Source organism: Paroedura picta, chromosome 1 (genome assembly GCF_049243985.1).
Source record: "Paroedura picta isolate Pp20150507F chromosome 1, Ppicta_v3.0, whole genome shotgun sequence".
Lineage (NCBI taxonomy): Eukaryota > Metazoa > Chordata > Lepidosauria > Squamata > Gekkonidae > Paroedura > Paroedura picta.
The window spans coordinates 61,684,233-61,708,665 of record NC_135369.1 but is presented as its reverse complement, the minus strand read 5'-3'; the positions used below and the strand labels follow the sequence as shown (position 1 = coordinate 61,708,665).

Here is a 24,433-nt window from a genome sequence, read left to right as displayed (position 1 = left end):
CCAATATTCTTGAGGAAGCTGGTAGAGATGCAGGAGTTTTCCAGATAGGGAAAACCACATTCTGGATCCCTTTAATATAAGGTAAGGAGACTGGCCCAGAGCCTGGTATATGTAAAATATCCATAATTGGATCATCCAATTGTGGATCCGTTGTTAGGTAATCCAGATTCAGGGTTCTGGCCATCCTAATCAACTGCTCTGAATAGAGCCTTAGATCATCAATAGAAGGTGTTGTAGATTCCCCTACGACCTCTCCCATAACAGGTAACGTATGCCCATCAGAGTCTGCATCAGAGTCTCTGTCCATCACATTTGACTCCAAGTGTGGCTCCGAGTCTTCGACATCATACCGATGTCGAGGACTATCGACTTTGAGGTGCGGAGGTTCAACATCGAGGCGTGCTAATCTGATGTCCAGATGCGAATGATCAACGGTGAGTCTCGGCGGATTGGTGCCGATATTCGATGTTGACTGGCGTCGGTGTCGACAATGCCAATCCTCGTAATCCGATGGAATAATCAAGGGAACCGACACCCACAAAGACAATTGGTCATCAGATGCCTCCGAGGAAGAACACCTACGTCATCTCCGTGCGGGATTCTCTGACCTCATAAAGACATCTCCCGGCATCAATGGAGAGGGAGACGTTGATGTTGATGGACGCACCCTCTCAACATCGAGGACCTCTTGGCGTCAAGTTCGACCTCGATCTTTCTTTGGTGCCGAGGTCAATGTCGGCAGCGCCTTTTTTGTCTCCTAGGTTCCGGAGAGGTAGTTTGCTGGCGCCGAGGAGACTCGTGATCTCAGCGAGTGTCCTGCTCAGTAGGCCCTTCCAAGTGTTTAGCTTTCTTTTTAGCTTTCTTTGGAGGGGGTTCTGAAGCTGCTCTTTCTTCACTCGGCTGAGCAGGCTGATCATTTCCCACAGGAGGGGGAAGGGACGAAACCGAAGGGGTTTGAGGCCGTTGTGATCCTGATTTGGATCCATCAGGAGTTTTTGGAGGGGCAGCCATAGCTTTTTCATATAATGCAGTTTTCAAACGCTGTGCCCTCCCATCCCTTGATTTGGGAGTCATCTTTTTACATGCCATACAGGCAGTTGTAATATGTCCTTCTCCCAAACATAAAAGACACTTTGAATGGCCGTCATTCTGTGCCATTTTGGCAGCACAGTTGGTACACTTTTTAAACAATGCCATATTGAAAAGACAAATGTACCTCAGTAATATTTTATATTGAAATCCAAGCACCTTAGAAATCTCTGAGGTAATTAACTGAAGCAGCTCACTGTTCACAATCTCTATCACAGGCGGCAAGAAAAGAACTGAGGGAGGAGTGCTAACCCCTCCCACGTCATGTGACTTTTGAGCGGGAAAAATTTTCCTCCTCTTCCAAAAGGGGAGGGGGTAGCACTACTGGGAGTCTGAAAGACTAATAAATAGCTCACTAGCTCCTTTCCGTGGTAGGCCCATGTGGGACTGCACTGAAGCCATGAAGATGAACTGATTGTTCATTGCATTTCAGGCTTGTTTACAATAAAGGTCTATCAGTTAGATACAGCTTATGATTTATGGATAGATGAGCTGAGTAAGAACAAACACTTCATCATGTAGCCAGCTAAAATATCACTCATCCCACATCTGGGTGTATTCAAATAGTAATATGAACAGGTCTTACAATTCCTTTGCTAAATTCGAACCACAATTCGAATGAGCCACAATGAGCCACAAATTGTTTAGTCTTTATGGTGCTACTGGACTCCTGCTTTTTTCTACTGGCACAGATATGGCTGTCCATCTCAACTGAAACACTGACACAGAAAGTTCCTCTTGGTATTTGAGGGAAATATCATCCCATCTTTTTATCTCAATTGTCTGCCAGCAGCTCTCTTTCTCTCTCCCTTTTAGTTTCCTCTTCCCCAACCTTCTTGTAAGCTCTTTCAATCACTCCCTTGCTCTCTTGTTTTTCCTCCCCTGCTGCTACCTAGCTTGCTTGCCTAGTTCATGCTCATGACAACATCTCCTCCTCTACAAGTCCCTGCTTCCCTCTACTGTCTCCTCCCACCCTTACAAGACCCTGCTTTCCCCTACTGTCTTTCCCCTCTTGGTCCTCCAATGATGTCTCTTCACCTTTCGTTTTACCTTCTTCACTCTTCTCTCTACCTGACCCATCCTCACTTCCTTCCCTGGTGCCACCCTCCTATATTTCCATCCTCAATACCTCTACAGAGACCACAGTTTCCCTCTTATAGCCTCCATCTGCACTCTTGCATCAGTTAGCTCTTCTTTTTCCTGACTTCAAGTTTGCCTTCTTCCTTCAGCTGATTTATTGAGGCTGTGTTGCATCTACATAAGCGTAAATATGGTCATTTTTTTAAAAAATCACTTTTGTTTAAGTTTTGAGACTTTTCCACAAGTTCATAGAAATATCTTGTTTCTCTACACATAGCCCCAGGTTCTTCCCCCCCACCCCCATGTCCACAGAATTATCTTCTTTCTCTGTGTAGTGTATGCAGATGGGGCCATGCTGAGAATTAGAAATATTGATGATACACCCTGAATATGTCTATGCCCCCCGCAGGGCCTTACGCTCTGCGGGTGAGAACCTGTTGGTCGTCCCCGGCCCGAAGGAAGCACGCCTAGCCTCGACCAGGGCCAGGGCTTTTTCAGTCCTGGCCCCTACCTGGTGGAATGAGCTCCCGGGTGATCTGCGGGCCCTGCGGGATTTGTCAGCTTTCCGCAGGGCCTGTAAAACGGAGCTCTTTCACCAGGTCTATGGTTGAGGCTGGGGTCAGCGAATCAGGGACATTGCTCCCCCCCTAGGAGTTGGAGTGTACGCTACTCCCCTATCCTTTCCTCTTCACCTCTTAATAATTGGGGGAGGGATGGGATTTTTAGCCGCCATGTTAGTAGATTGATGTTTTAATGGGAATTTTAATGGGATTAGTTGTTGTGACCCGCCTCGAGCCTATCGGGAGAGGCGGGAAATAAATATAATAATAAATATAATAATAAATATAATAATAAATATAATAATAAATATAATAATAAATATAATAATAATAATAATAATAATAATAATAATAATAATAATAATAATATTTTGCTGCTGGATTAGAATTTACTTAGACACCTTCACGCGAAAGTTTAATTTGTAGTCCAATTTAATCTCAATAATTTGATTTTTGCAGGAGCTCCTCACTGCAATTTAGGAACCATGGATGTTACCTCAAGAGATTTCTGTATTTTCTCCAGATGAGCATTGTTAGTCTGCATCGTTTCAAAAACTCCTACAGTTGTAGTTGCTCTAAGTGCATTTGGATTCTCTTCAGTACGTTTCATTATCTCTCTCCATTTGTTATCCACTTGTGAGAAAATATTAGCCTCTGCCGGGAGTTGCCTGTTTTCAAAACAAAATATTCTTAGGGAAATTTTCTAACAGAGAATTGGAAAAGTCAGCTGTAATGAACTGCAGATGGATCCTACAAACTGTAAACATAAGGCACGGTTGGAGGATGATCCCCTCCTCATTCCAGCAGCTCCTCTGTGAGCCTTGAAAAGAAGATTATGAGTGTCTTGGAAACGTGGTTGACAAAATGCAACAGAAAGAAAAGGGCATCTAAATAAATTGTTTTTCTCCAATTGCAAAAGAGAGAGGGAGGGCAATTTCATCCTATATCCCCATTCCATTGAAGTCTCCTGTGCTGTGTAGCATGTTATCCAAAATGGACCTTCACAACCTCAAGATTTTTTTAGGGGGAAATGAGAACTGGGTATGATACTGGGAGAAAGAAGGGCAGTAAATACCTGCATCAGTGAGGGTAAGGTAATTGTCGTTTATAGGACTTAACCTTGTGGGCAGGAAGGTTAATTGAAGTGACTTTTCACCACCTTCCCTCTCTCCAAACAGCCTCCTACATCTTCAAAGTGATGTTTGTGAAGACTGAGAAACCCTCCCAAATAGGATTCAATATGGCATACGGAACTGCTCTGTAAAGGGGACTTGGTGATAGCTGCCTCCCTCCATCTTCTATGAACATAATGTTAATTTGCATTATTTCATATTATTTGCTTTCCTTACTTAGAACCTATGGGACTTAGAATATTTAAAATCCTTGTGGTTTTAAAATGGGCATATGGGACTATAAAACAGCTATAAAAGTCCCCTAACTTGAACAAATTGTTTACCTGTAATTGATATTGTTATTTTTACATTTTTACTAGGAGCCAAGCCTGTTGCATTCAGGAATACAAAGGTTGCTAGGTTGGGGGTGGGGTGGGAGAACTCTGTGGATGGCCTCTTCCTCCCCCCAGGACCTGGAAAGGCTACAGGCTGGAGGCCCCTGGGAAGGGAACTCACTGGCAGGGGCAGTTCTCATGTAGCAGATATCTGCAGCCTCTGAGCCTTGGAGGAGGAGAGGAGAAGGAGGATGGGGTGGTCAGGGGTGGGGAACAGAAGGCGATTGTCTGGCTGCTAGACAGACAGGCAAGGTGATTGGAGGAGGAGGCACTCAGGGGCGGGACAGCTGCCCTAAGTGGATGTTAAGCACTGAGTGGTAGTTAAGCCATGAGACATGCTCCTCCTCCAATACCTTACCAGAAATATATTATGTGGAACAGATAGTTATAGTTATACCCTGCCCTTCCCTAAAAAAAATTAAATTGTTATTACCTGTGCCTGCCTTCCTTTATTTTTGAGCTCAGCTTGGTCAGTCATTGTCATTGATATTATTATTTGTGCTTGCAGCTTGTGCTTTCTGAAACTAGTATCTATTTATCAAAAAATAGTACTATAATATAATATTTAACTACTAATGAGGTATTTTCTCATTTTTGTGATCCAACTGTAGCACTCTGCACTTCTTATTGAATTGTATCTTGTTCTCATTTGCCCACTTTTCCAGCACATTCAGATCTTGTTGAATTCTATTTTCTGGGGTGTTCGTCACTCCTCCCAAATTTGGTGTCATCTGCACATTTAATGAGGAGTACCTCCACCCATCCAGATAACTGATAAAAATGTTGAAAAATTCCAGACTCAGTACCAAGTTATGTGGCACCCTAGTGCTCATCTCCCTCCAATCTGATGAAATACCATTGACTACTCTTTGGATGGACTCCGGGGAATGGTAGAAGACAAGAAGGCCTTGAGGATCATTGTCCATGGGGTCGCGATGGGTCAGACTCGACTTCACACCTAACAACAACCTTTGGATGAGGTTTTTAAACTAATTCCCCATCCACCTAACCATCTGAAAACCCAGTCTTCAGTCCTTTAGTTTACCCATCAGAGCATCATGGGGAACCTGCACTGATCCACTGATTTCTACAAACTAGTAAGCCTGTCACTCGGTCAGAGAAAGAAACCACATTGCTTTGGCAAGACCTGTTAGGGACCAATCCATGCTGACTTCTCTGGATCAACAAAATGTCCTTCAGATGTTTGCAGATCACCCCCTTTATAACCTCTTCCCTTATCTTTCATACAACTGAGATCAGACTCACTGGCCTGTAGTTTCCTGGATCATCTCTCCTCACTTTTTTGGAAAATTAGGATAACATTCAGTCTCCTCCAATCTTCTGGCACATCACCAGACCTCTAAGAGGTCTTGAAGATGAAGGACAAAGGTTTCACAAGCTCTTCAGAAAGTTCTTTGAGCACTCTTGGGTGCACACCATCTGGCTCAGGGGATATGAATTCATTCAGTGCAGTCAAGTGCCTCTCGACTACCTCTGTCCATGTCAACCCACCACAGAGACATTATATGTTCTTATGATCTCAGAACCCCACTCCCAGCTGATCCTCCAAGCAGCTATCAGTCAGTTTCCAATTAACAGGCAGCTGCAATCTCTTTCAGAGAGCCACCTTAGTGCAGTGATAAAGAGTGGCATCCTCTAATCTGGAAAACAAGGTTTCATTCTCCACTCCACATGCAGCTAGCTGGGTGACCTTAGGATAGTCACAGTTCTCAGAGTTCTCTCATCTACCTCATAGGATATCTATTGTGGGGAAGAGGGAGGGTAGGTGATTGTAAGCCTCTTTGAGACTTCTTCAGATAGCAGGGTACAAAAACAGCCCTTTTCCTCTCTTCAGCATCTATTCAAGCTGCTCAATGCAAGCTGAATATATACTTGATCAGCTCATAGGCTCATAGGCAGTTAGTGTCGAACATGGTATATTCTGCCAAACAGGTTCACTGCAAAATTTGTGGCATCCCTACATTATAGAAAAGGATGTTGTTGTTGTTGTTAGGTGCGAAGTCGTGTCCGACCCATCGCGACCCCATGGACAATGATCCTCCAGGCCTTCCTGTCCTCTACCATTCCTCGGAGTCCATTTAAGTTTGCACCTACTGCTTCACTGACTCCATCCAGCCACCTCATTCTCTGTCGTCCCCTTCTTCTTTTGCCCTCGATCGCTCCCAGCATTAGGCTCTTCTCCAGGGAGTCTTTCCTTCTCATGAGGGGGCCAAAGTATTTGAGTTTCATCTTCAGGATCTGGCCTTCTAAAGAGCAGTCAGGACTGATCTCCTCTAGGACTGACCGGTTTGTTCGCCTTGCAGTCCAAGGGACTCGCAAGAGTCTTCTCCAGCACCAGAGTTCAAAAGCCTCAATTCTTTGACGCTCGGCCTTCCTTATGGTCCAACTTTCGCAGCCATACATTGCAACTGGGAAGACCATAGCCTTGACTAAACGCACTTTTGTTGGCAGGGTGACGTCTCTGCTTTTTAGGATGGTGTCTAGATTTCCCATAGCTTTCCTCCCCAGGAGCAAGCGTCTTTTAATTTCTTTGCTGCAGTCCCCATCTGCAGTGATATTGGAGCCCAGGAAAATAAAATCTGTCACTATCTCCATTTCTTCCCCATCTATTTGCCAGGAATTGAGAGGGCCGGATGCCATGATCTTTGTTTTCTTGATGTTGAGTTTCAAGCCAACTTTTGCACTCTCCTCCTTCACCCGCATCAACAGGCTCTTTAGTTCCTCTTCACTTTCTGCCATTAGAGTGGTATCATCTGCATATCTGAGGTTGTTGATATTTCTCCCTGCAATCTTGATCCCAATTTGTGACTCCTCTAATTCCGCATTTCTCATGATGTGCTCCGCATACAAGTTAAATAGGCAAGGTGACAGTATACAGCCTTGCCGAACTCCTTTCTCAATTTTGAACCAGTCAGTGATTCCATGTTCAGTTCTTACTGTTGCTTCTTGACCTGCATATAAATTTCTCAAGAGACAAATAAGATGCTCTGGTATTCCCATCTCTTTAAGAACTTGCCACAATTTGTTGTGCTCCACACAATCAAAGGCTTTAGCATAGTCAGTGAAGCAGAAGTAGACATTCTTCTGGTACTCCCTAGCTTTCTCCATGATCCAGCGTATGTTGGCAATTTGATCTCTAGTTCCTCTGCCTCTTCGAAATCCTGCCTGTACTTCTGGAAGTTCTCGGTCCACATATTGCTGGAGCCTAGCTTGTAGGATTTTGAGCATAACTTTGCTAGCATGAGAAATTAGTGCAATGGTGCGGTAATTTGAACATTCTTTGGCATTGCCCTTCTTTGGGATTGGAATGTAAACTGACCTTTTCCAATCCTGTGGCCATTGTTGAGTTTTCCAAATTTGCTGGCATATTGAGTGTAGCACTTTTACTGCATCGTCCTTTAAGATTTTGAATAGTTCAACTGGAATGCTGTCACCACCACTAGCTTTATTGTTGCTCAGACTTCCTAAGGCCCATTTGACTTCACATTCCAGGATGTCTGGCTCCAGGTCAGTAATTACCCCATTGTGGTCATCAGGGATGTTAAGCTCGCTCTTGTATAGTTCTTCTGTATAATTTTGCCACCGTTGTTTAATCTCTTCTGCTTCTGTGAGGTCCCTACCATTTTGGTCCTTTATCATACTCAACTTTGCATGAAACGTTCTCTTTATATCTCCAATTTTCTTGAAAAGATCTCTGGTCCTCCCCATTCTATTGTTTTCTTCTATTTGTTTGCACTGTTCATTTAAGAAGGCATTCTTATCTCTTCTAGCTTTTCTAAGAAAAGGATATAGCCTGTAATTTCAGCTCTCCTATGGCACCTTAACTATTCACTGATGAGGGGCCAAGCATGTTGCATTCAGGAATACAATGGGCAATAGATTTGGGGGTGGGTGAGTGGAAGAACTCTGCAGATGACCTTCCGCTCCCCCCAGAACCTGGAAGGGCTTCAGGCAGCTGTTATAGAACTCACCGGCAGGGGCAGCTCTCACGCAGCAAGGATATGCAGCTCCAAGCCTCAGAGGGAAGTGGAAGGAGGAGGGGGTGGTCAGGGACAGACAGGCAAGCCAGTTGGAGGAGGAGGCACTCAGGGGTGGGGCAGCCGCCCTGAGTAGGTGTTAAGGGCTGAGTGGCACTTAAGCCATGGGACGCGCTCCTTCTCCAAGGCCTTACCAGAAATATTAAGTGGAACAGATAGGCAAGACAATACTGTTGCACCTAACAATACCTTTTCATTTCTGCAGCATGAAAGATTGGCTCAAGATAAATCCAGTTCCTTTGACAAGTCAACCATTCCACCAAGGTGGAAGAAAAGAGCTTCAGCTTACGGTCCCAGGCATCCACAAGACTCTACACACAATAAATAACAATAAACCAAACCAATTCTTTGTTTATACACGTGGCTCAGCAGAATATTTTTTTCATGTATTCAGGATGGCATAGTGCTGAAAATCTAGTCCAACATCAGTTTAAACTGTTACTTTTCAGTTAATAGACTGTTGCAAAATCATATTTAAGGTGGGTCAACCCAGAGGTACCATCCCTATCATTTAGTGACCAAAGGAAAAAGAATAACAAAAGGAGAAATACAGAGAGAGAGAGAGAGAGAGAGAGAGAGAGAGAGAGAGAGAGAGAGAGAGAGAGAGAGAGATCATGTTTTTAATGATGTTGTCATCCACCCCAAGTTGTATTGGAAGGGTGGGCTAGAAAAATCATGAGATTAAACCATAAACATTATCTAGTTACTCCTAAATAATTACATAGATTGGGGGGGGGGGAGCTCTAGCATTTATGGAGCAAATATTCTCCATCTCCATCAGTGAGGCCAGCACTTCTTGATGGTTATTTCAGGCAATGCATACATCTGGTGGAACAGCTCAGTCTTGCAAGCCCTGAAGAACTGATTGAGGTCCCTCAGAGCCCTGATCTCTTTAAGTTGAGCGTTCTACCAGGCAGGAGCCAGGGTGAAAAAGCCCTGGCCGAAGTCAATTTCACTTCCTTTGGGCCGGGGTTCCTGAGAAGATGGTGTTCTGATTATCTTAGCACTCTTTGGGAGACGTAAAGGAAAAGGTGGTACTGTAGATATGCTGGTCCCAGTCCATTTAGGGCATTGAAGGTTAGCACCAAAACCTTTGATCTGGTCTCTAATCTGAATCCTGGGAGAGTACTGGTGTCATGTGTGCCCTCCATTGATCTCTGTAAGAACTCGTGTGGCTGCATTTTAGACAATCCAAAGCAGTCTCAAGGGTAGCCCAGCATAGAGCGAGTTGCAGAAGTCTAATCTAGAGGTGACTACTGCATGGATCACCTTGACTAGGTTTAACACTGAGAGGTAGGGTGCAAGATGCCATTCCTGCCATCGGTGTAAAGATGCCAGGTAGGCCAACTTTGTGATTTGGGCTTCCATTGATAAGGTGACTATCTAAAATCATGCCCAATCTCCTAACAGAAGGCTCGTCAAGCGCTAGGAACTGTATCACCTGTCTCTCCACATGTTGACCTAGCTGGAGGACTCCATCTTGGATGGATTCAACTTCATCCACCTCCACATAAGACAGTCCACCACAGCCTCCAGACGCCTGGCCAAACAGTCTGGTGGTGTCGATGGATGGCTGTCCATTAACAGAATTAGCTGGGTGTATCAGTGTCCTGTTGGCAACCCAGTCCAAAACTCCAGAGCAGCTAGGAGCATATACAGATGTTAAATAACCTTGCGGAGATATAGATCCTTGTGGGAACCCACTGTTGAGGGCCCAATACCTCCTACATACCTCCTAATAAGATATAAAATATATTTAACATTGATCCCACAATGCTATGGGCGGTCCTAGGTTGGCAAAGTCCATTAGTTTAGTTCTATGCTCTTTTGGATTTTTAAAATAAGAAATAACCATCTAAAGTTAAATTTTCATGAGATGTTTCTAAATGATTTTACCTTAATTGGACCAACAAAGGAAGAGCCTTTAATTGTTGAAATTGTAACTTGAGAATCTTCTAACAGAGCCAGTATATCTTCAGCAGATGAAATAATTGTAGTAGTTGATGTTTCGGAGTGATACGGAGATAAATGAAAATCAGTTTTGTACCATAAGCCAATTATCTTTTTCAGCATTACTTCAAGGGTTACTTCACTGGTAGCTCTTGCAGATACTTCATTTATTTCTCTTCTGTACTGAAGCATCTATAGGTGGAGAAAATATCTATCTAGTTAAAATATTTTTAGCCCACCTTTTAGTCATAAAGAGGTTGCCAAATTAACTAACAATTATCATAAGCGTTGTACGAGATCAATTTAAACAATAATTTAATCAAAGGCAGAACGTAAGAAGAATCCTGCTGAATCAGATCTAAAGTCCGTCTAGTCCAACATCAATTTCCCAAAAAAATGATGCAAATGCCCCCAGAAACCTCCCATTTCCTCCAATATCTCAGAGTATGATACATGGTTCTCTGCATTCCATTTTTATTTGTACAACAAATTGAGGTAGGTTAAGCTGATGCTAACTCAGTGAGCATTGTGATCAAGGACTCAATTACACACAACACTGGATGTCCAGTAAATGACATAACTACATTGTTTTCCTTGAAAAAACAGGCACTTTTTGGCTTGATTCCTATCAGGACCATGGGATGGAGGGAATCAGAGTTTTAGCTGCATTTCAGATTGGAAAATGGAAGGGAAGCTTACCGCAGTCCCAAGATGAATTAGGCCCCTGTCAATCTCCTTAGTTTTAGTTCAATATTCTGTTGTATCATACTAGTTCTCTAGGATGAGTCTGGAGCCTTGAAATATCCACCATCATGCATACACCATTAACATGATGTAAAAAGAAATCACTCTCCAGCTGAGAAATTGTAAGGATTTGGGGGCAGTAAACAAAGAAAGACAAGAGGAAGCAGACAAACTGCTAGACACTTGCTTCCTAAACCTGCAGTGACAAATGCTGGCTGTCTCAAACAAAACTAGCCATGAGGTTTCTGAAGTTTTTTTAGGAGTGGTGGGGGAAGATGCCCTATCTCACAATCACTGAGAGAGAAAATTCATTGTAAGTTCAAATTTTACATTCTCCAGCGGTTCCACACTATTTCTGATGGCAACTATGTGTTATCAGGCACTAAACCCTCAGCAAATGAACAAACCTGTTTGGTATTGTCTGTATTTCAAAAGGCAAAGCTTTGGGAACAGGGGCCATCTGATGTTAACCAAGATCAAATCTTTAAAAAGTGCTGAAGACCATGTTCTGTCATTTGGGGATTATTGTATGTATCAGTGTCATACACACTGGGGCTTCTTCCCTCCTGAGAAGATGGTGAACACAGCTTACGGTTTACTAGATACCTGTGATCTTTTCATTGATCAAACAAGCTTGTGAAATTTCTGGACATACACTTGCTCAATAAGGAAGGCTAAAATATAGAGTGCTTAAGTCACCACTAGTGGCCAAATATAATCAAGAGCATAAGAAGCAGGGTCCAACCCTGTTACAGTAGAGACTCTTTCCACTTAGAGATATGCTAGTGAAGGAGTGGTACTTGCAACAGAAAAAAGCTGAGACTACTTCTACAATGTAGGAAAGGAGCTGATCAAAACTACTGAAGTCATCCACAGGAGTGAGAATGAGTAGATCTGCACTATAACGATGAAAACAATGAAGCATGTGTGATGTGGCCAAAGAAAGGATAGACACCGTGCAACATAAATGAAGAAGAGTTGGGTTTTATGCCCTCCTTTTCACTACCTGAAGGAGACTCAAAGTGGCTTACAATTACCTTCCCTTCCTCTCTCCTCCCTTCCTCACTCTAGCTAGGAGTCTTCTTATACATCTGTGATTGCAAGAGCCAGTGAGTGGCCCCCTGAGTACTCTCTTAGCCTCTGTTCTAGGTGGAAGGCTGCCCTCATTCACTCTTTCTGTCTCTTTCCCTTTCTGGAGGGTCCCCAATTTTTAACATATTAAAATTAAAATGTATTAGCAGGTATATATTTAAACTTCAGAGCCTCTTGTGGCGCAGAGTGGTAAAGCAGCCGTCTGAAAGCTTTGCCCATGAGGCTGGGAGTTCAATCCCAGCAGCCGGCTCAAGGTTGACTCAGCCTTCCATCCTTCCGAGGTCGGTAAAATGAGTACCCAGCTTGCTGGGGGGTAAACGGTAATGACTGGGGAAGGCACTGGCAAACCACCCCGTATTGAGTCTGCCATGAAAACGCTAGAGGGCGTCACCCCAAGGGTCAGACATGACTTGGTGTTTGCACAGGGGATACCTTTACCTTTATTTAAAATTCAGAGGACCATGTCTATTAAGAAACAAATCTCATAGTATTCAATGTACTTAGAATTGCAACTCTACCATCTGGTAGGCCAGATTCACAATCCATTTTTTTTTAAATGTTCCTAGCCTGTGTATATAGCCCAGTGCTTCTGAGAACTGTAGTTGATTGGAAGGGTAGGGGTGCAGACAGGGGTTTATTCTCTTCTTTGCCAAGGTCAAATTGAAAATCCCCAACTAATAGCAGCTAGTGGAGTGGATTTAATGGGAAAGGGAGGAGTTGGGCCCCTAAAATTATACTACTTATATTTTTATTTATTCAAGGATAACATTGAAACTCTGCAACTGCTGCTCTGCTAAAAACCCTGTAAGATGTCTGCAAAAGGAAGTTCGGTTTCAAAGAAATGAAAAATTGCAGATCAGTACCGTGTCCTTAATAACAAATGGATTACTGAGTACTTATTTGTTTTAAACAAGGATAAAGCAGTTTGCCTCATATGAAGAGTTGAAGAAGAAGAGTTTTTATATGCTGCTTTTCTCTACCCGAGGAGGCTCAAAGCGGCTTGAGTCGCCTTCCCTTTCCTCTCCCCACAACAGACACCCTGTGAGGTGGGTGAGGCTGAGAGAGCCCTGGTATTACTGCTCAGTCAGAACAGCTTTATCAGGGCCGTGATGAGCCGAAGGTCACCGAGCTGGCTGCATGTGAGGGAGTGCAGAATTGAACCCGGCATGCCAGATTAGAAGTCCGCACTCCTAACCACTACAGCAAACTGGCTCTTGAAACTGTCTCAGTATTAAAGGAGTACTCTACCTGATCCATCCAGTCATTATTTCCAAACAACTGGCGGAGAGATCTGGCCAGTTGTCTATTAGAAGACAGAGCTATCATCGGCATATTGATGACACCCTAGCCAATAACTGCAAACCAGCTTGGCCAGAGGGTGCATGTAGACGTTAAATAATGTCAGGGAGAGTATGGCTCCCTGTAGCATCCCACATGGGAGTGCGTAGGTATCTGACAACTTCTTCCCCACTGCCACGCTCAGTGACCTGTTCTTAAGGAAGGAGGTCAGCCATTTTAAGGCCACACCCCCTATCCCCATATCAGCAAGACAGTGAACCAAGAGCTTGTGACAGACCACATGAAATGTGGCCGATAGATCTAATAACACGAGAATGGTTGACCTGTCTTGATCCAGCTAGCACCGGAGATCATCCATCAAGGTGACCAGCACGATCTCCACCCCATGGCCAGGACGGAAGCCAGATGCTATACATCTTATAGCCCAGGGGGTCTATATCTCTGCTATCATACAAGGGGCTCCTGATAGCTGATAAGAGATTAGAGATGTCTTGTGGGGTATGTATGAATGCTGTGATATTGTAACATCTATATTACAACTGCCTGCTAATTATAAGTAATATAAATCACAACAAGTCTGCCTTTCCACTAGTGTGCTTATTGTTTCCAAATCTTAATAAAAAGAACCATTGCCACCTTGACTAGCAAGACAGAAGCGTCCTCCTTTACTGACAGCAAAAAGAGAACTCAGGGGAGAGTATTTGCTACTCCCAGGTCATGTTACTTTTGGGTAGGAAAATCACCCTCTTCAGGGAGGGGAGGGATAAACACTATTGGGATATAAAAATTATTAACATGGAAAACTAGCTAGATCCTCTCTGTGGCTTGCTTGCAGAATCATAGTCCCATATGGCAGTGGTCCCCAACCTGCGGGCCGCAGCCCGGTGCCGGGCCGCGAAGGCCATGGCGCCGGGCCGCGGCTCCCTCTCCCCACCCCACCCCCCGCAGTAAAAAACTTCCCAGGCCGCAAGCTTGCGGCCCGGGAAGCTTCTTACTGCGGGAGGGCGGGGAGAGGGAATCAGGGCCGGCCGCGCCCGTGCGGGCGCGGCCTGATGCGCGGGCGCGGCCCGCTGCGTGGGCGTGGCCCGCGGGTGCGGCCGCGGGTGGTGCGTGGGCGTGGCCCGTGCGGGTCGCGGGCCGCGCCCCGATGCCCTGCCGGTCCCCAACCTCAGAAAGGTTGGGGATCACTGCCATATGGGACTATACAGAGGCTATAAAGTTCAACTGAAGTTTTTAAAGCAGAAGCATTTTGAATATGCAAACAAACATGGAAAATATTTGGCATACTGTTTCAGGAAGGAGAAAGAAAGAAGAGCAATAACAAACATAAAGAAATGAGATCAAGTTACATATTTAGAGAAAGAAATAAAGAAAAAATGTTAATAACTTTACAGAGATTTACAAGAAAAAATCAATTTCAGAAAATGAAATAAAAGAATATTTAAACATTTCAAAATGGAAGACTGTAGTAGAGGCCTGTCCATCTCAAGAGAACTGCACATTAAAAACCTTTAGTTCACCTTTTGTATCTTCAGGGGGTTTACTGGTCTTCCAATGCATGAAGATGCAAGCATACCTCAAGGATTTTATTGTTACCACTAATTATTATATGTATTTGGTCATATGGTCATACATTTATTTATGACTAAATTATTTATGACTGGTTTAATTCACTATTTAAACAATTGCCTGCTAAGATGCTTCTAAACCCTAAGTTGCATACTTACATTAAGTTCCAAAATTTTATCCAGAGTTATTTTTTTATCCCAACAAACTGACTCTTCAACAATACTCTGTATGATTTCCCAATGCCTTGGCTGAAGACAAGGATTCCTTAAAGATATGATAACAGGCAAGAATTCTTTAAAATCCAGCAAAGAGTTCTTCAGAGCAGGTACAATAGTATTTTCAGGCAAGCCTTCAAAAACATAAAATGTTTATGAATACATTAAAATACAACTCACTATATTATTATTATTATTATTATTATTATTATTATTATTATTATTATTAGATTTATTTCCCGCCACTCCCTTGCGGCTCGTGGCGGGTCCCAGCGTCCCAGAATCCCCATTAAAACAATAATAGCATTACCAATATTACCGGCATGGCAGAGAACAGCAACTCAACTTCCCCCCCTCCCACTACTGGCGGGTGGAGAGGAGGTCCTGATGATGTTTACTTTGGGTCCGAATCCTGAGTCCTCGGGGGGGGGGCATAGATCTATATTATCGGCCCCGGCCTCAACCATAAACCTGGTGGAAGAGCTCCGTTTTGCAGGCCCTGCGGAACATTGAAAGATCCCGCAGTGCCCGCAGCTCTCCCGGGAGCTCATTCCACCAGGTCGGGGCCAGGACCGAAAAGGCCCTGGCCCTGGTCGAGGCCAGGCGTGCTTCCCTAGGACCAGGAACGACCAGCAGATTTTCACCCGCAGAGCGCAAAGCTAACTTTATCACATTTTTGATACAAAACAATATTTTTCTTTCAACATTATTTATTTACTGAAAACATTTATATTTTGTCTTTCCATCCAAAAAATGAGACTCTTGGGGAGGATTACAAGTTAAAAATAATTTTAACAAATCCTGGATTTATGTTAAGCATAATCTGTTGCTCCTAAGAGAAAGAGGACAGAGGAGAAGAAATATCGACTAAGAGAAATAACGACTAAGAGAAAGAGGACAGAGAAGAAATAACGACAGCGGGAAAGAGAAAGGATGGTGGAAGAACTGGAGGGACAACACCTGGAAGGGTCAGATGGGCCACAGGAGGACACTACCTTAGTTTCTTTTTATGTTCTAGATACAATCGTCCCCAACCTTTTTCAGGCCAAGGACTGGTGAGGGGGGGGGAGAGGGAGGCGTGGGAGCCTCCCCCCCCCACAGCACCGTGGCATGGGGGGAGGGAGGTGCGACAGCACCTGCACCTCCCTCCCCCCACTGTGGCCCAGTACCAAGGGCTCCACGGCCCAGTACCGGTCCAAGGCCCAGGGGTTGGGGATCACTGTGAAAAGCTGTACATGTAAATGGACCCTGAAGAGTGATTGTGTGTATACAATAAAATCAGAGTCCAGTAGCACCTTTAAGACCAACAAAGATTTATTCAAGGCATGAGCTTTCGAGTGCAAGCACCCTTTGTCAGACTATGAACTTTTTACAGTAAGGCTTAAAAACAAAGAGCACAGATGCCTAGCTCTAGCTGATCAGGAGATGACTTCTTCATCAACCCCCCCCCCCCTCTTTCCCTGTTTATTCCCCACAGCCAGAAAACACAAACATAACTGTGGATGCTAAAGGGAACATTTTATTTTAACTTAGGCAAAGTAGCTTTTCAGTCCCGCAGCAACGTGGACCACAGCATTTAAAAAAATCTCAAGAAGGAAATGGAGAGGGTAGGGCAGGCAAAACGCTGCAGGGACTATCACACATTTCTCCCTCCATACAGGCTTGTCCCTTGTTGCTCCCTGATGTGAAGCGCAATAAGAAGTGCAAATCCAGTTTTGGTGATTCATTCACAGCCACTATTATTCTGTCACATCAAAAAAATCAACCAAAAATACAGCTAACTCGTCATTTTCAGAATTGAACTGGAACCAGATTATTTATATAGTGGTTTAAAAAGCAAATTTGTGCACTTTAAAGAAGACATTTTTTTTCAATTAACGTCAGATCTACTGTAATTTTCAAATCATTCTTACCTTTCTCTAGAATAAGTATGATCTGTATTAATCTGTTAACTTCCTTTTGAATCACGTCTACATCAAGATTCCAAAAAATTGTGTTTTTCCACCTAAAGAAAAGTTTTGTCCATTCTTCTTGTGAATTCCATAACAACTGACGTAATCCAAGTTCACTTTCAATTTCAGATAGCTCAGCATTCACTCTTTGAGTATCTCCAGTCTGGCTTCGTTGTGACAGCTTCTCCAATGACGATGATTTCATGTCAGCAATAGAAGAGTCTAAAACAGCTTGGTAACGTGTATAATTTACAATTTTTCCACAAATAACTTCATCTTCTTCAATGAGGCTTTGGATCATTTCTTTTGCTGTCTTGACCAATGTTTCACTAAGAAGGAGAACAGGGTTTCTCACCTAAGTAAGAAAATAAATTATAAAGTAATAAAGTAATAAAATAAAGTACAAAGTAATTATAAAGTATAAAATAATGATTAAATAACTTCATTTCTTTCACAAAACTGGACCTGAACTACTCTGACATAGGTATCTGTTGTGGAATACACATGTGTTTTAGATAGCAGACAGTGTTAGGACTTAATTTCATTCTGCATAGCAGAATATCTCACTGTTTTTCCCAATGGTGACCCAAAGTGGCTTACATAATTTCTCTTCTCCATTTTATCATCACAACAACTTATGAGATAGGTTAGGTTAGGCTGAGAGAATATGACTGGCCCTAGGTCATCCAGTGAGCTATGGCATGAGTGGGGATTTAAACCCAGGTCTCAAAGATCCTAGTCCAGAGAAGAAGAAAATAGCTGGTTTTTGTATCCTGCTTTTTACTACCCAAATGAGTCTCACAATTGCTTATCCTTCCTCTCCCTACAACAGACAACCTGCAAGGCAGGTGAGGCTGAGAGAGTTCTGAGACAACTGTGACTGGCCCAAGGCCACCCAGCTGGCTGCATATGAAGAACTGTAGGAATCCTGTCCATACCATCCATTTCCCTCTCCTGCATCTAGGAGTGGAGTGAAGTGTTTGTCCTGAAGAGTTTTCATAAGAGAATTTGGAAGACAATGAGCAAAAAGAAAGGAATAGCCTTCTTACAGAGGTTTTCTAGTCTCTGGGATCTAAGAGGTGCAGAGGTTGTTTTTTTCCTAGGAGTCTTCAGCCACTTAAATTTGTGTGAAGAACAAGAAAGTAGTTCCAGGTATCCCCATGTCAGCATCCATGAGACTGAAGACAAGGTCTTGAAACGTAGGAAACCAAAGTTCAATCTCCGTCCCCAAAAGTTGTGGCCATTCAGATGTTCTATGCACACCCTGACATATTCAGTGGGAGAAATACACTCAACATTAAACCCACTGAATCAAGAGAGGAATATGATGCTTTCTCTGATTGTGTGTCTTCCTTGGACTGTGATATGAGTCTGTCTGGTAACCTGGGTTTGGAATAATCAACTGAGTAAAAGTGTTTGAGGTCTTCAGGAAGGCTCTATAGCAGTGGTGGCGAACCTATAGTATGCATGCCAGAGGCGGCACTCAGAGCCTTCTCTGTGGGCATGCACACTGTCTCCCCAGCACAGTGTTTGCTGAGTCAGCCTGCATGAGGTCTTCCTTCCCAGCACCAAGAGGATGGGAAGAACTCTTCCGATGTGTTCCCTGGCCTGGGAAGTGACTGGCTGGCCCAGGTTTCTCGGTTGGGTTGGTGTCTGCAAGCGAGAGTGTGAAGGCTGCACCAGAGCCCGGGTAGAGCAGAGCAATGCCAGGCCCCACCAGAGACCCCACACACCCAAACACCCAACCTCCCCGCCTCCCCTCAACAGAGCGAAGGGAGGGAGGGAAGGGCAAGGTGCAGGAAAAGGGAGGAGGGAATAAAGCCTCTGTGTTCAGTTTTGGTCACCCCAATTGAAGAGGCATGTTGACAAACTAGAACGTGTTCAGAGGAGGGCAACAAAGATGGTGAGGGGTTTGGAGACCAAGACGTATGAAGAAAGGTTGGAGGAGCTTGGTCTGTTTAGCCTAGAGAATAGACAACTGAGAGGGGATCTGATAACCATCTTCAAGTATTTAAAAGGGTGCCATATTGAGGATGGAGCAAAATTGTTCTCTCTTGCCCCAAAAGGACAGGCCAGAACCAATGGGATGAAATTAATTCAAAAGAAATTCCATCTAAACATCTGGAAAAAGTTCCTGGCAGTTAAAGCGGTTTCTCAGTGGAACAGGCTTCCTCAGGAGGTGGTGGGTTCTTCATCTTTGGAACTTTTTAAACAGAAGCTAGATAGCCATCTGATGGAGAGGCTGATTCTGTGAAAGCAAAGGGGTGGCAGGTTACAGTAGATGGGCGATTGGGATGTGAGTGTCCTGCATAGTGCAGGGGATTGGACTAGATGGCCCATGAGGTCCCTTCCAACTCTATGATTCTATAATGCTATGATTCAATATTTAGGTTAAATTGCTGTGTTGGCACTTTGCCATAATTAAGTGAATTTTGGTTGGCAGTTCGGGCACTTAATCTCTAAAAGATTCGCCATCACTGCTCTATAGCTTTCAGTACCAGAACAGTAACATGGAATCCCAATGCAAGCCAAAGTGGGGTAGAATGCAGAATTTGCAAGACAAATTGATATGGAGTCAAGCCAAAGAGAGTAATGGTTGTCTGAGTGAACAAGATACTGTAGCTCATGGAGTCAAGGGATGGCATAAATAATTAGCAAAAAAACAGTGTTACTGAAAGGCTAGTGATGACTGAAGAACCAGGGATGACTGTTAGACAATAACTGTTGGAGTTACTCCATTATAAGCCCAGTGACTTGAATAAATGTAACTCTGCTGCAGACTGTAAATGAATTGGATCGAATATGAAAAGGATCTATATATCTGTTCCTATACGACAGTTCTTCATGCTTCCAATAATATGGAGAGAGGCAACACATGATTGGGCAAAACTGATATAGTAAAAGATAATCTTTTTCTTGGGGTATCTCCTAATTTTTAGAAGCTCTGAGTTTGTTATGTTTTGTTTGCACAGAGATTGATCCCATTAACTGTTTTTTTTAAATCAAAAGGGAGGGTCTCCATGGTTTCTTTTTTCTCCCATCTCCGAGTATGTTTTTTTTAATACTCAAATGATGGCCCTGCAGCCCAATCAAGGTTCTTTTGCCCAGTGCAATGCTCCCAATTATCACACTAAGAGGAAAGCCTTTTAAATATATTTAACTGCAGCAAAAACAGACAGGGGAGTTCCCAAAACTGCATAGAGAACACTAGGATTACATAGTGTTAGGTACCCTTTCCTTGGAGGCTGGGAAAGATGTGCACTTTGCAGGATAGGCCAATAGCCTAGGGTCTCTACCTTCCCACTCCACCTCCTGGGAACACCCTACAGCAGTGTTCCCCAACCCCCGGGCCGTGACCCAGTACCGGGCCATGGTGGGGGAAAAGGAGGCACAAACGCTGGCATGCCAGCGGGCCTGCCTCCCTCCTCCCCACGGCGCAATGCTCTCTGAGTTGGGATCTATTGATCCCCGGGCCTCCCTCACCCCCCCTCTGGTCCCCAGCCCAAAAAAGGTTGGGGACCATTGCCCTACAACCATCAAACCAGCCTTCCAGAAACTGCTGACAGGGATCTAGGGTGTAGTCTGCATCAGGTTTTTTACCCACTGCCAGCTCGAATAAATCCCTATACACTTAATTTGATTTCCACTTTGATTTTGGGCACTTTGAATTTCCCTCTGCAACATGCATGATTGATCCAGAGTGACCCTACCTGTCCCCCATGATATCCAGAAGTGGATATAACCCTCGATATTTCACAAATCAGTATCAGTAAATGTGCAGATCTCTGCTTTTTGCAAATTAACTTCCTGCCTCATGCCTCCAACACTGTAGCAAAGCAGTCTTCCCTGATTAGCCAGGCTGTCAGTTCAAAGACTTCCTGGTTCCCAGTTTCAAGGGTTGTCTTAAAGTGACTCCAGAAGCCCTGACTTGTCTCAGCCTCTTGGATTCTATTCCTCCTCCTCTGCTCTCCAATCCTCCCACCCCCATTCAAGAAGAGACTCTTGTTGCACTTGACTCCCCTCCCCACTCTGAGCTTTCCCAATCAAGGGCAGAACACTTTCTGTTTCAATTGGGAGAGGGACAGAAGGGACAGAGGAAGACCTGAGTTCAAATAGATCTGAATTCAGCATGATCCACAACGGAAAAAAACCAAGTAAGTGCAGAATCAGCCCAGGTCTTTGCCTGGCATCAATCCCCACCCCTAAGTTTTACACGTTGTAATGGCATACTCATGCTTTCTGGCCTTGGCGCACAAAAGACAAGACTGGCTTGACCCGGTTCAGAATGTTCCCTCCTCTGACACATCGAGAAGCTGCATACCGGAGAGGAACATACTGCTCTCCTCTTGATAAGAACCAAAGGACAAAAATAGTCAAACCAATATACAGAACTATAGCCAATTTCTAATAACTGTATGATCAATTAGAAGATTGCAATCATTTTCTTTACCACCAGGCCATCACAAATGCAAAATAATCTGCAAAGGACTTTCTCCATTCCCACTTTAAGATGGAAACAAATGGTAGATATGGTTTAATTAGGAAATTAAATGCATAGCTGCTTCATTCTTGCCTTTCAAAACCTCAAAAAAATAATTTTTACTACATTAGAAACTTACTTTGTTTTTGAATTCCCTGATTTCAGCTTGCAGATTATCAATATATTCTCCCAAACCTTCATTAAATTTTATAACATATTCATCCTTCCTTTTTTCACAAACAATGACAACTGATTGAAGATGTTGAAGTGAACGTATAGCAGTCTGATAGAGAGCAAGTTGCTGAAGTGGAAGAAAGATGTCATAGTCTTTTGAAATAAAGTAGAGTACAGACAGATTATTACAGTCTTCCTTTATTTTGGGTAGCTGTGATACAATTTCATGGAGATATAATAAATGCTCAATGAACCCATCCACTGTTGTAAGTTCTTTGCTCAGTTTTGAAATTGCAGACTGGATAACCTAAAGGCAACAAAATCTTGATTAAACCTATGTAACTGCCCATTCGTGTTAAATTATTCACCTGAATAGTGGTTCTCAAAGTGGGCAAAAAAGTTGGACACAAGGTGCAAATTTCCAGGGAAAAGAAAGAATCCTGAGACAGGTAAACATATTTTTTTCACAGAAGTTTAATACTGACGCCACTAAAAAAGACTATATGATTCATGGAAGTAAGAGGAAAGATGGAACATAGAAATGTTTTCCTGGTTGACTGGATCTTCCTGGTTATTTTCTACAAGTATGTCTTTAAAAAGCAAGTAAAACTCCAAATTTTTGGCTTTCCCCCCTTCCTCAAGAAGAAGATGAAGAAGAAGAAGAAGAGTTGGTTCTTATATGCCGCTTTTCTCTACCCGAAGGAGGCTCAAAGCGGCTTATAGTTGCCTTCCCTTTCCTCTCTCCACAACAGACACCCTGTGGGGTAGGTGAGGCTGAGAGAGCCCTGATATTCTTGCTCAGTCAGAGCAGTTTTCTCAGTGCTATGGCAAGCCCAAGGTCACCCAGCTGGCTGCATGTAGGGGAACACAGATTCAAACCCAGCTTGCCAGATTATAAATCCGCACTCTTAACCACTACACCAAGCTGGCTCTATGTGTCAATGCTGCAGTGACAACAGAAGACACTATTAAACATATTCCCCTATCATACTCCTTGGCTCAAACATCTCCAAGCTTCCCTAGCCAGTCTGCTTTGTCCCAAATGATAAAACCTAGCCCCTCCTATCTTTGCCTGAGATTCACCGGTTGTACAATTTTTTATAGCACTTCCATCCATTATTCAGGTCCCCATTTTTTTTAATCCGCAGTACATATTCTTTTAGTTAGCTGGTCTTTTTGGGAAATCTCTTTTGAACTATTTTCCCCGCTAGAACATACAGCCTTACTGATCTTCAAGTGCTCATTGTTAATTAGCCTCAACTCCCTGCCTTCTCTTCTTCAAGCCTCAAACTCTATTTTTTTCTCCTCCTTCCGCAGTCCATTGCTTACTCCAAACTACTTACTTCAGCCTCCTGGTCACAAGGCACCTCATCCTTGATTCTACAAAAAAAAACCCCAAGTCTCCCAAATTTCTACAAAAAGCTGTAATAGTAAAAATTTAGCAACAATTGATTATAACTCCAAGGGGAATCTCAATGCCCATGACCAAGTTTGTCAGCATTGCTGGCATCTAAACAGCAGATGGCATTCTAATGTGCCTGAACTTACAAAGCTATCTCTCATCCAAAAGGTTGGAAAATGATATGTAACTGGCTGGGTAATCTGCATCCAGAAACTATTTTTAACAGTATACAAAGAGCTGACATTTGGATGTCATAAAAAGGTAAAGGTATCCCCTGTGCAAGCACCAAGTCATGTCTGACACTTGGGTGACGCTCTCTAGCATTTTCTTGGCAGACTCAATACAGGGTGGTTTGCCATTCCCTTCCCCAGTCATTACCATTTTACCTCCCAGCAAGCTGGGTACTCATTTTACCGACCTCGGAAGGATGGAAGGCTGAGTCAACCTTGAGCCGACTGCTGGGATTGAATGCCCAGCCTCATGGTCAGAGCTTCAGACAGCAGGTTGGCTGCCTGACCACCATGCACCACAAGAGGCTCTTTTGGATGTCATACTAGGTCAATATTTGGTATGTGATGATATCACTGTCCATTAAGGAAGGTCATTTTGAAAAGCAACCCAAAATGGCGTACAAAAATCAGGGTTTTAATGATTCCATAGGAGCAGACTTTGCTTTAACACTTGGTGGGGGGTCTCCACAACTTTTTTTTTTAACAAGCAGACTTCATACACAACTTTGGGTTCTCTTCAAGATTTGTAGAATCTTAAATTGTAGCTGTGACTGTGTGATTAATTTGTGTTTGGAGCTTGATATTGGCATAAAGCATAAGGATATTTCCTAATATTGTCAATGAAGAAAGTTCCTAGAAATCATACCCTAAATATTTCAGTAAAATTATACTATTCACTTACTTCTACAAGATGTACATTCTTTGCTTCAATAACTGTATAAAAGCATGAATGAATTATATTAAGCAGAGCCTCAAAATATGGCAGGCAATCAGCTTGAAAGTTAAAACTGTTGACCTTAAACATACGAATACGTCTTTCAATAATCATGCATACAATCTCCGTTGTATCAGTTGTATAATTTTGTAACATGTTTCTGAAATCATGTGTAGATAGTTCTCTTTTTAGGGCTGTTATCTTGTCAGCTGAATTTTTAGCTTTATCCACCATTTCACAGTAGTTCATAAAGTTTTTGCTGTAACGTTCTACGTGGGCCAATGAACTACTTTGAATAGATAAAAGAGTCAGAATCT

The 24,433-nt window shown here is 43.3% G+C and overlaps 1 protein-coding gene and 1 long non-coding RNA gene across 5 annotated transcripts in view; one reads left to right on the top strand and one right to left on the bottom strand.

Annotated features, from left to right (window-relative positions):
• DNAH14 (dynein axonemal heavy chain 14) overlaps window positions 1-24,433 on the bottom strand; it is a 291,965-nt gene that overhangs the window by 204,106 nt on the left and 63,426 nt on the right. For all 4 annotated transcript variants that reach the window (XM_077340659.1, XM_077340670.1, XM_077340680.1 and 1 more), the window contains exons 14-20: window positions 24,084-24,431; window positions 21,735-22,076; window positions 17,077-17,470; window positions 15,107-15,297; window positions 10,191-10,436; window positions 8,484-8,605; window positions 3,226-3,397 (exon numbers count right to left, since the gene is read on the bottom strand). In XM_077340659.1, coding sequence (XP_077196774.1) covers window positions 3,226-3,397; window positions 8,484-8,605; window positions 10,191-10,436; window positions 15,107-15,297; window positions 17,077-17,470; window positions 21,735-22,076; window positions 24,084-24,431 — 1,815 coding nt within the window. The remainder of the gene's footprint in view (window positions 1-3,225; window positions 3,398-8,483; window positions 8,606-10,190; window positions 10,437-15,106; window positions 15,298-17,076; window positions 17,471-21,734; window positions 22,077-24,083; window positions 24,432-24,433) is intronic.
• Window positions 648-8,629, top strand: LOC143838797 (uncharacterized). Its single transcript, XR_013231462.1, has 3 exons — window positions 648-772; window positions 3,189-3,328; window positions 8,500-8,629. It is a non-coding gene; the product is annotated as an uncharacterized LOC143838797 (long non-coding RNA).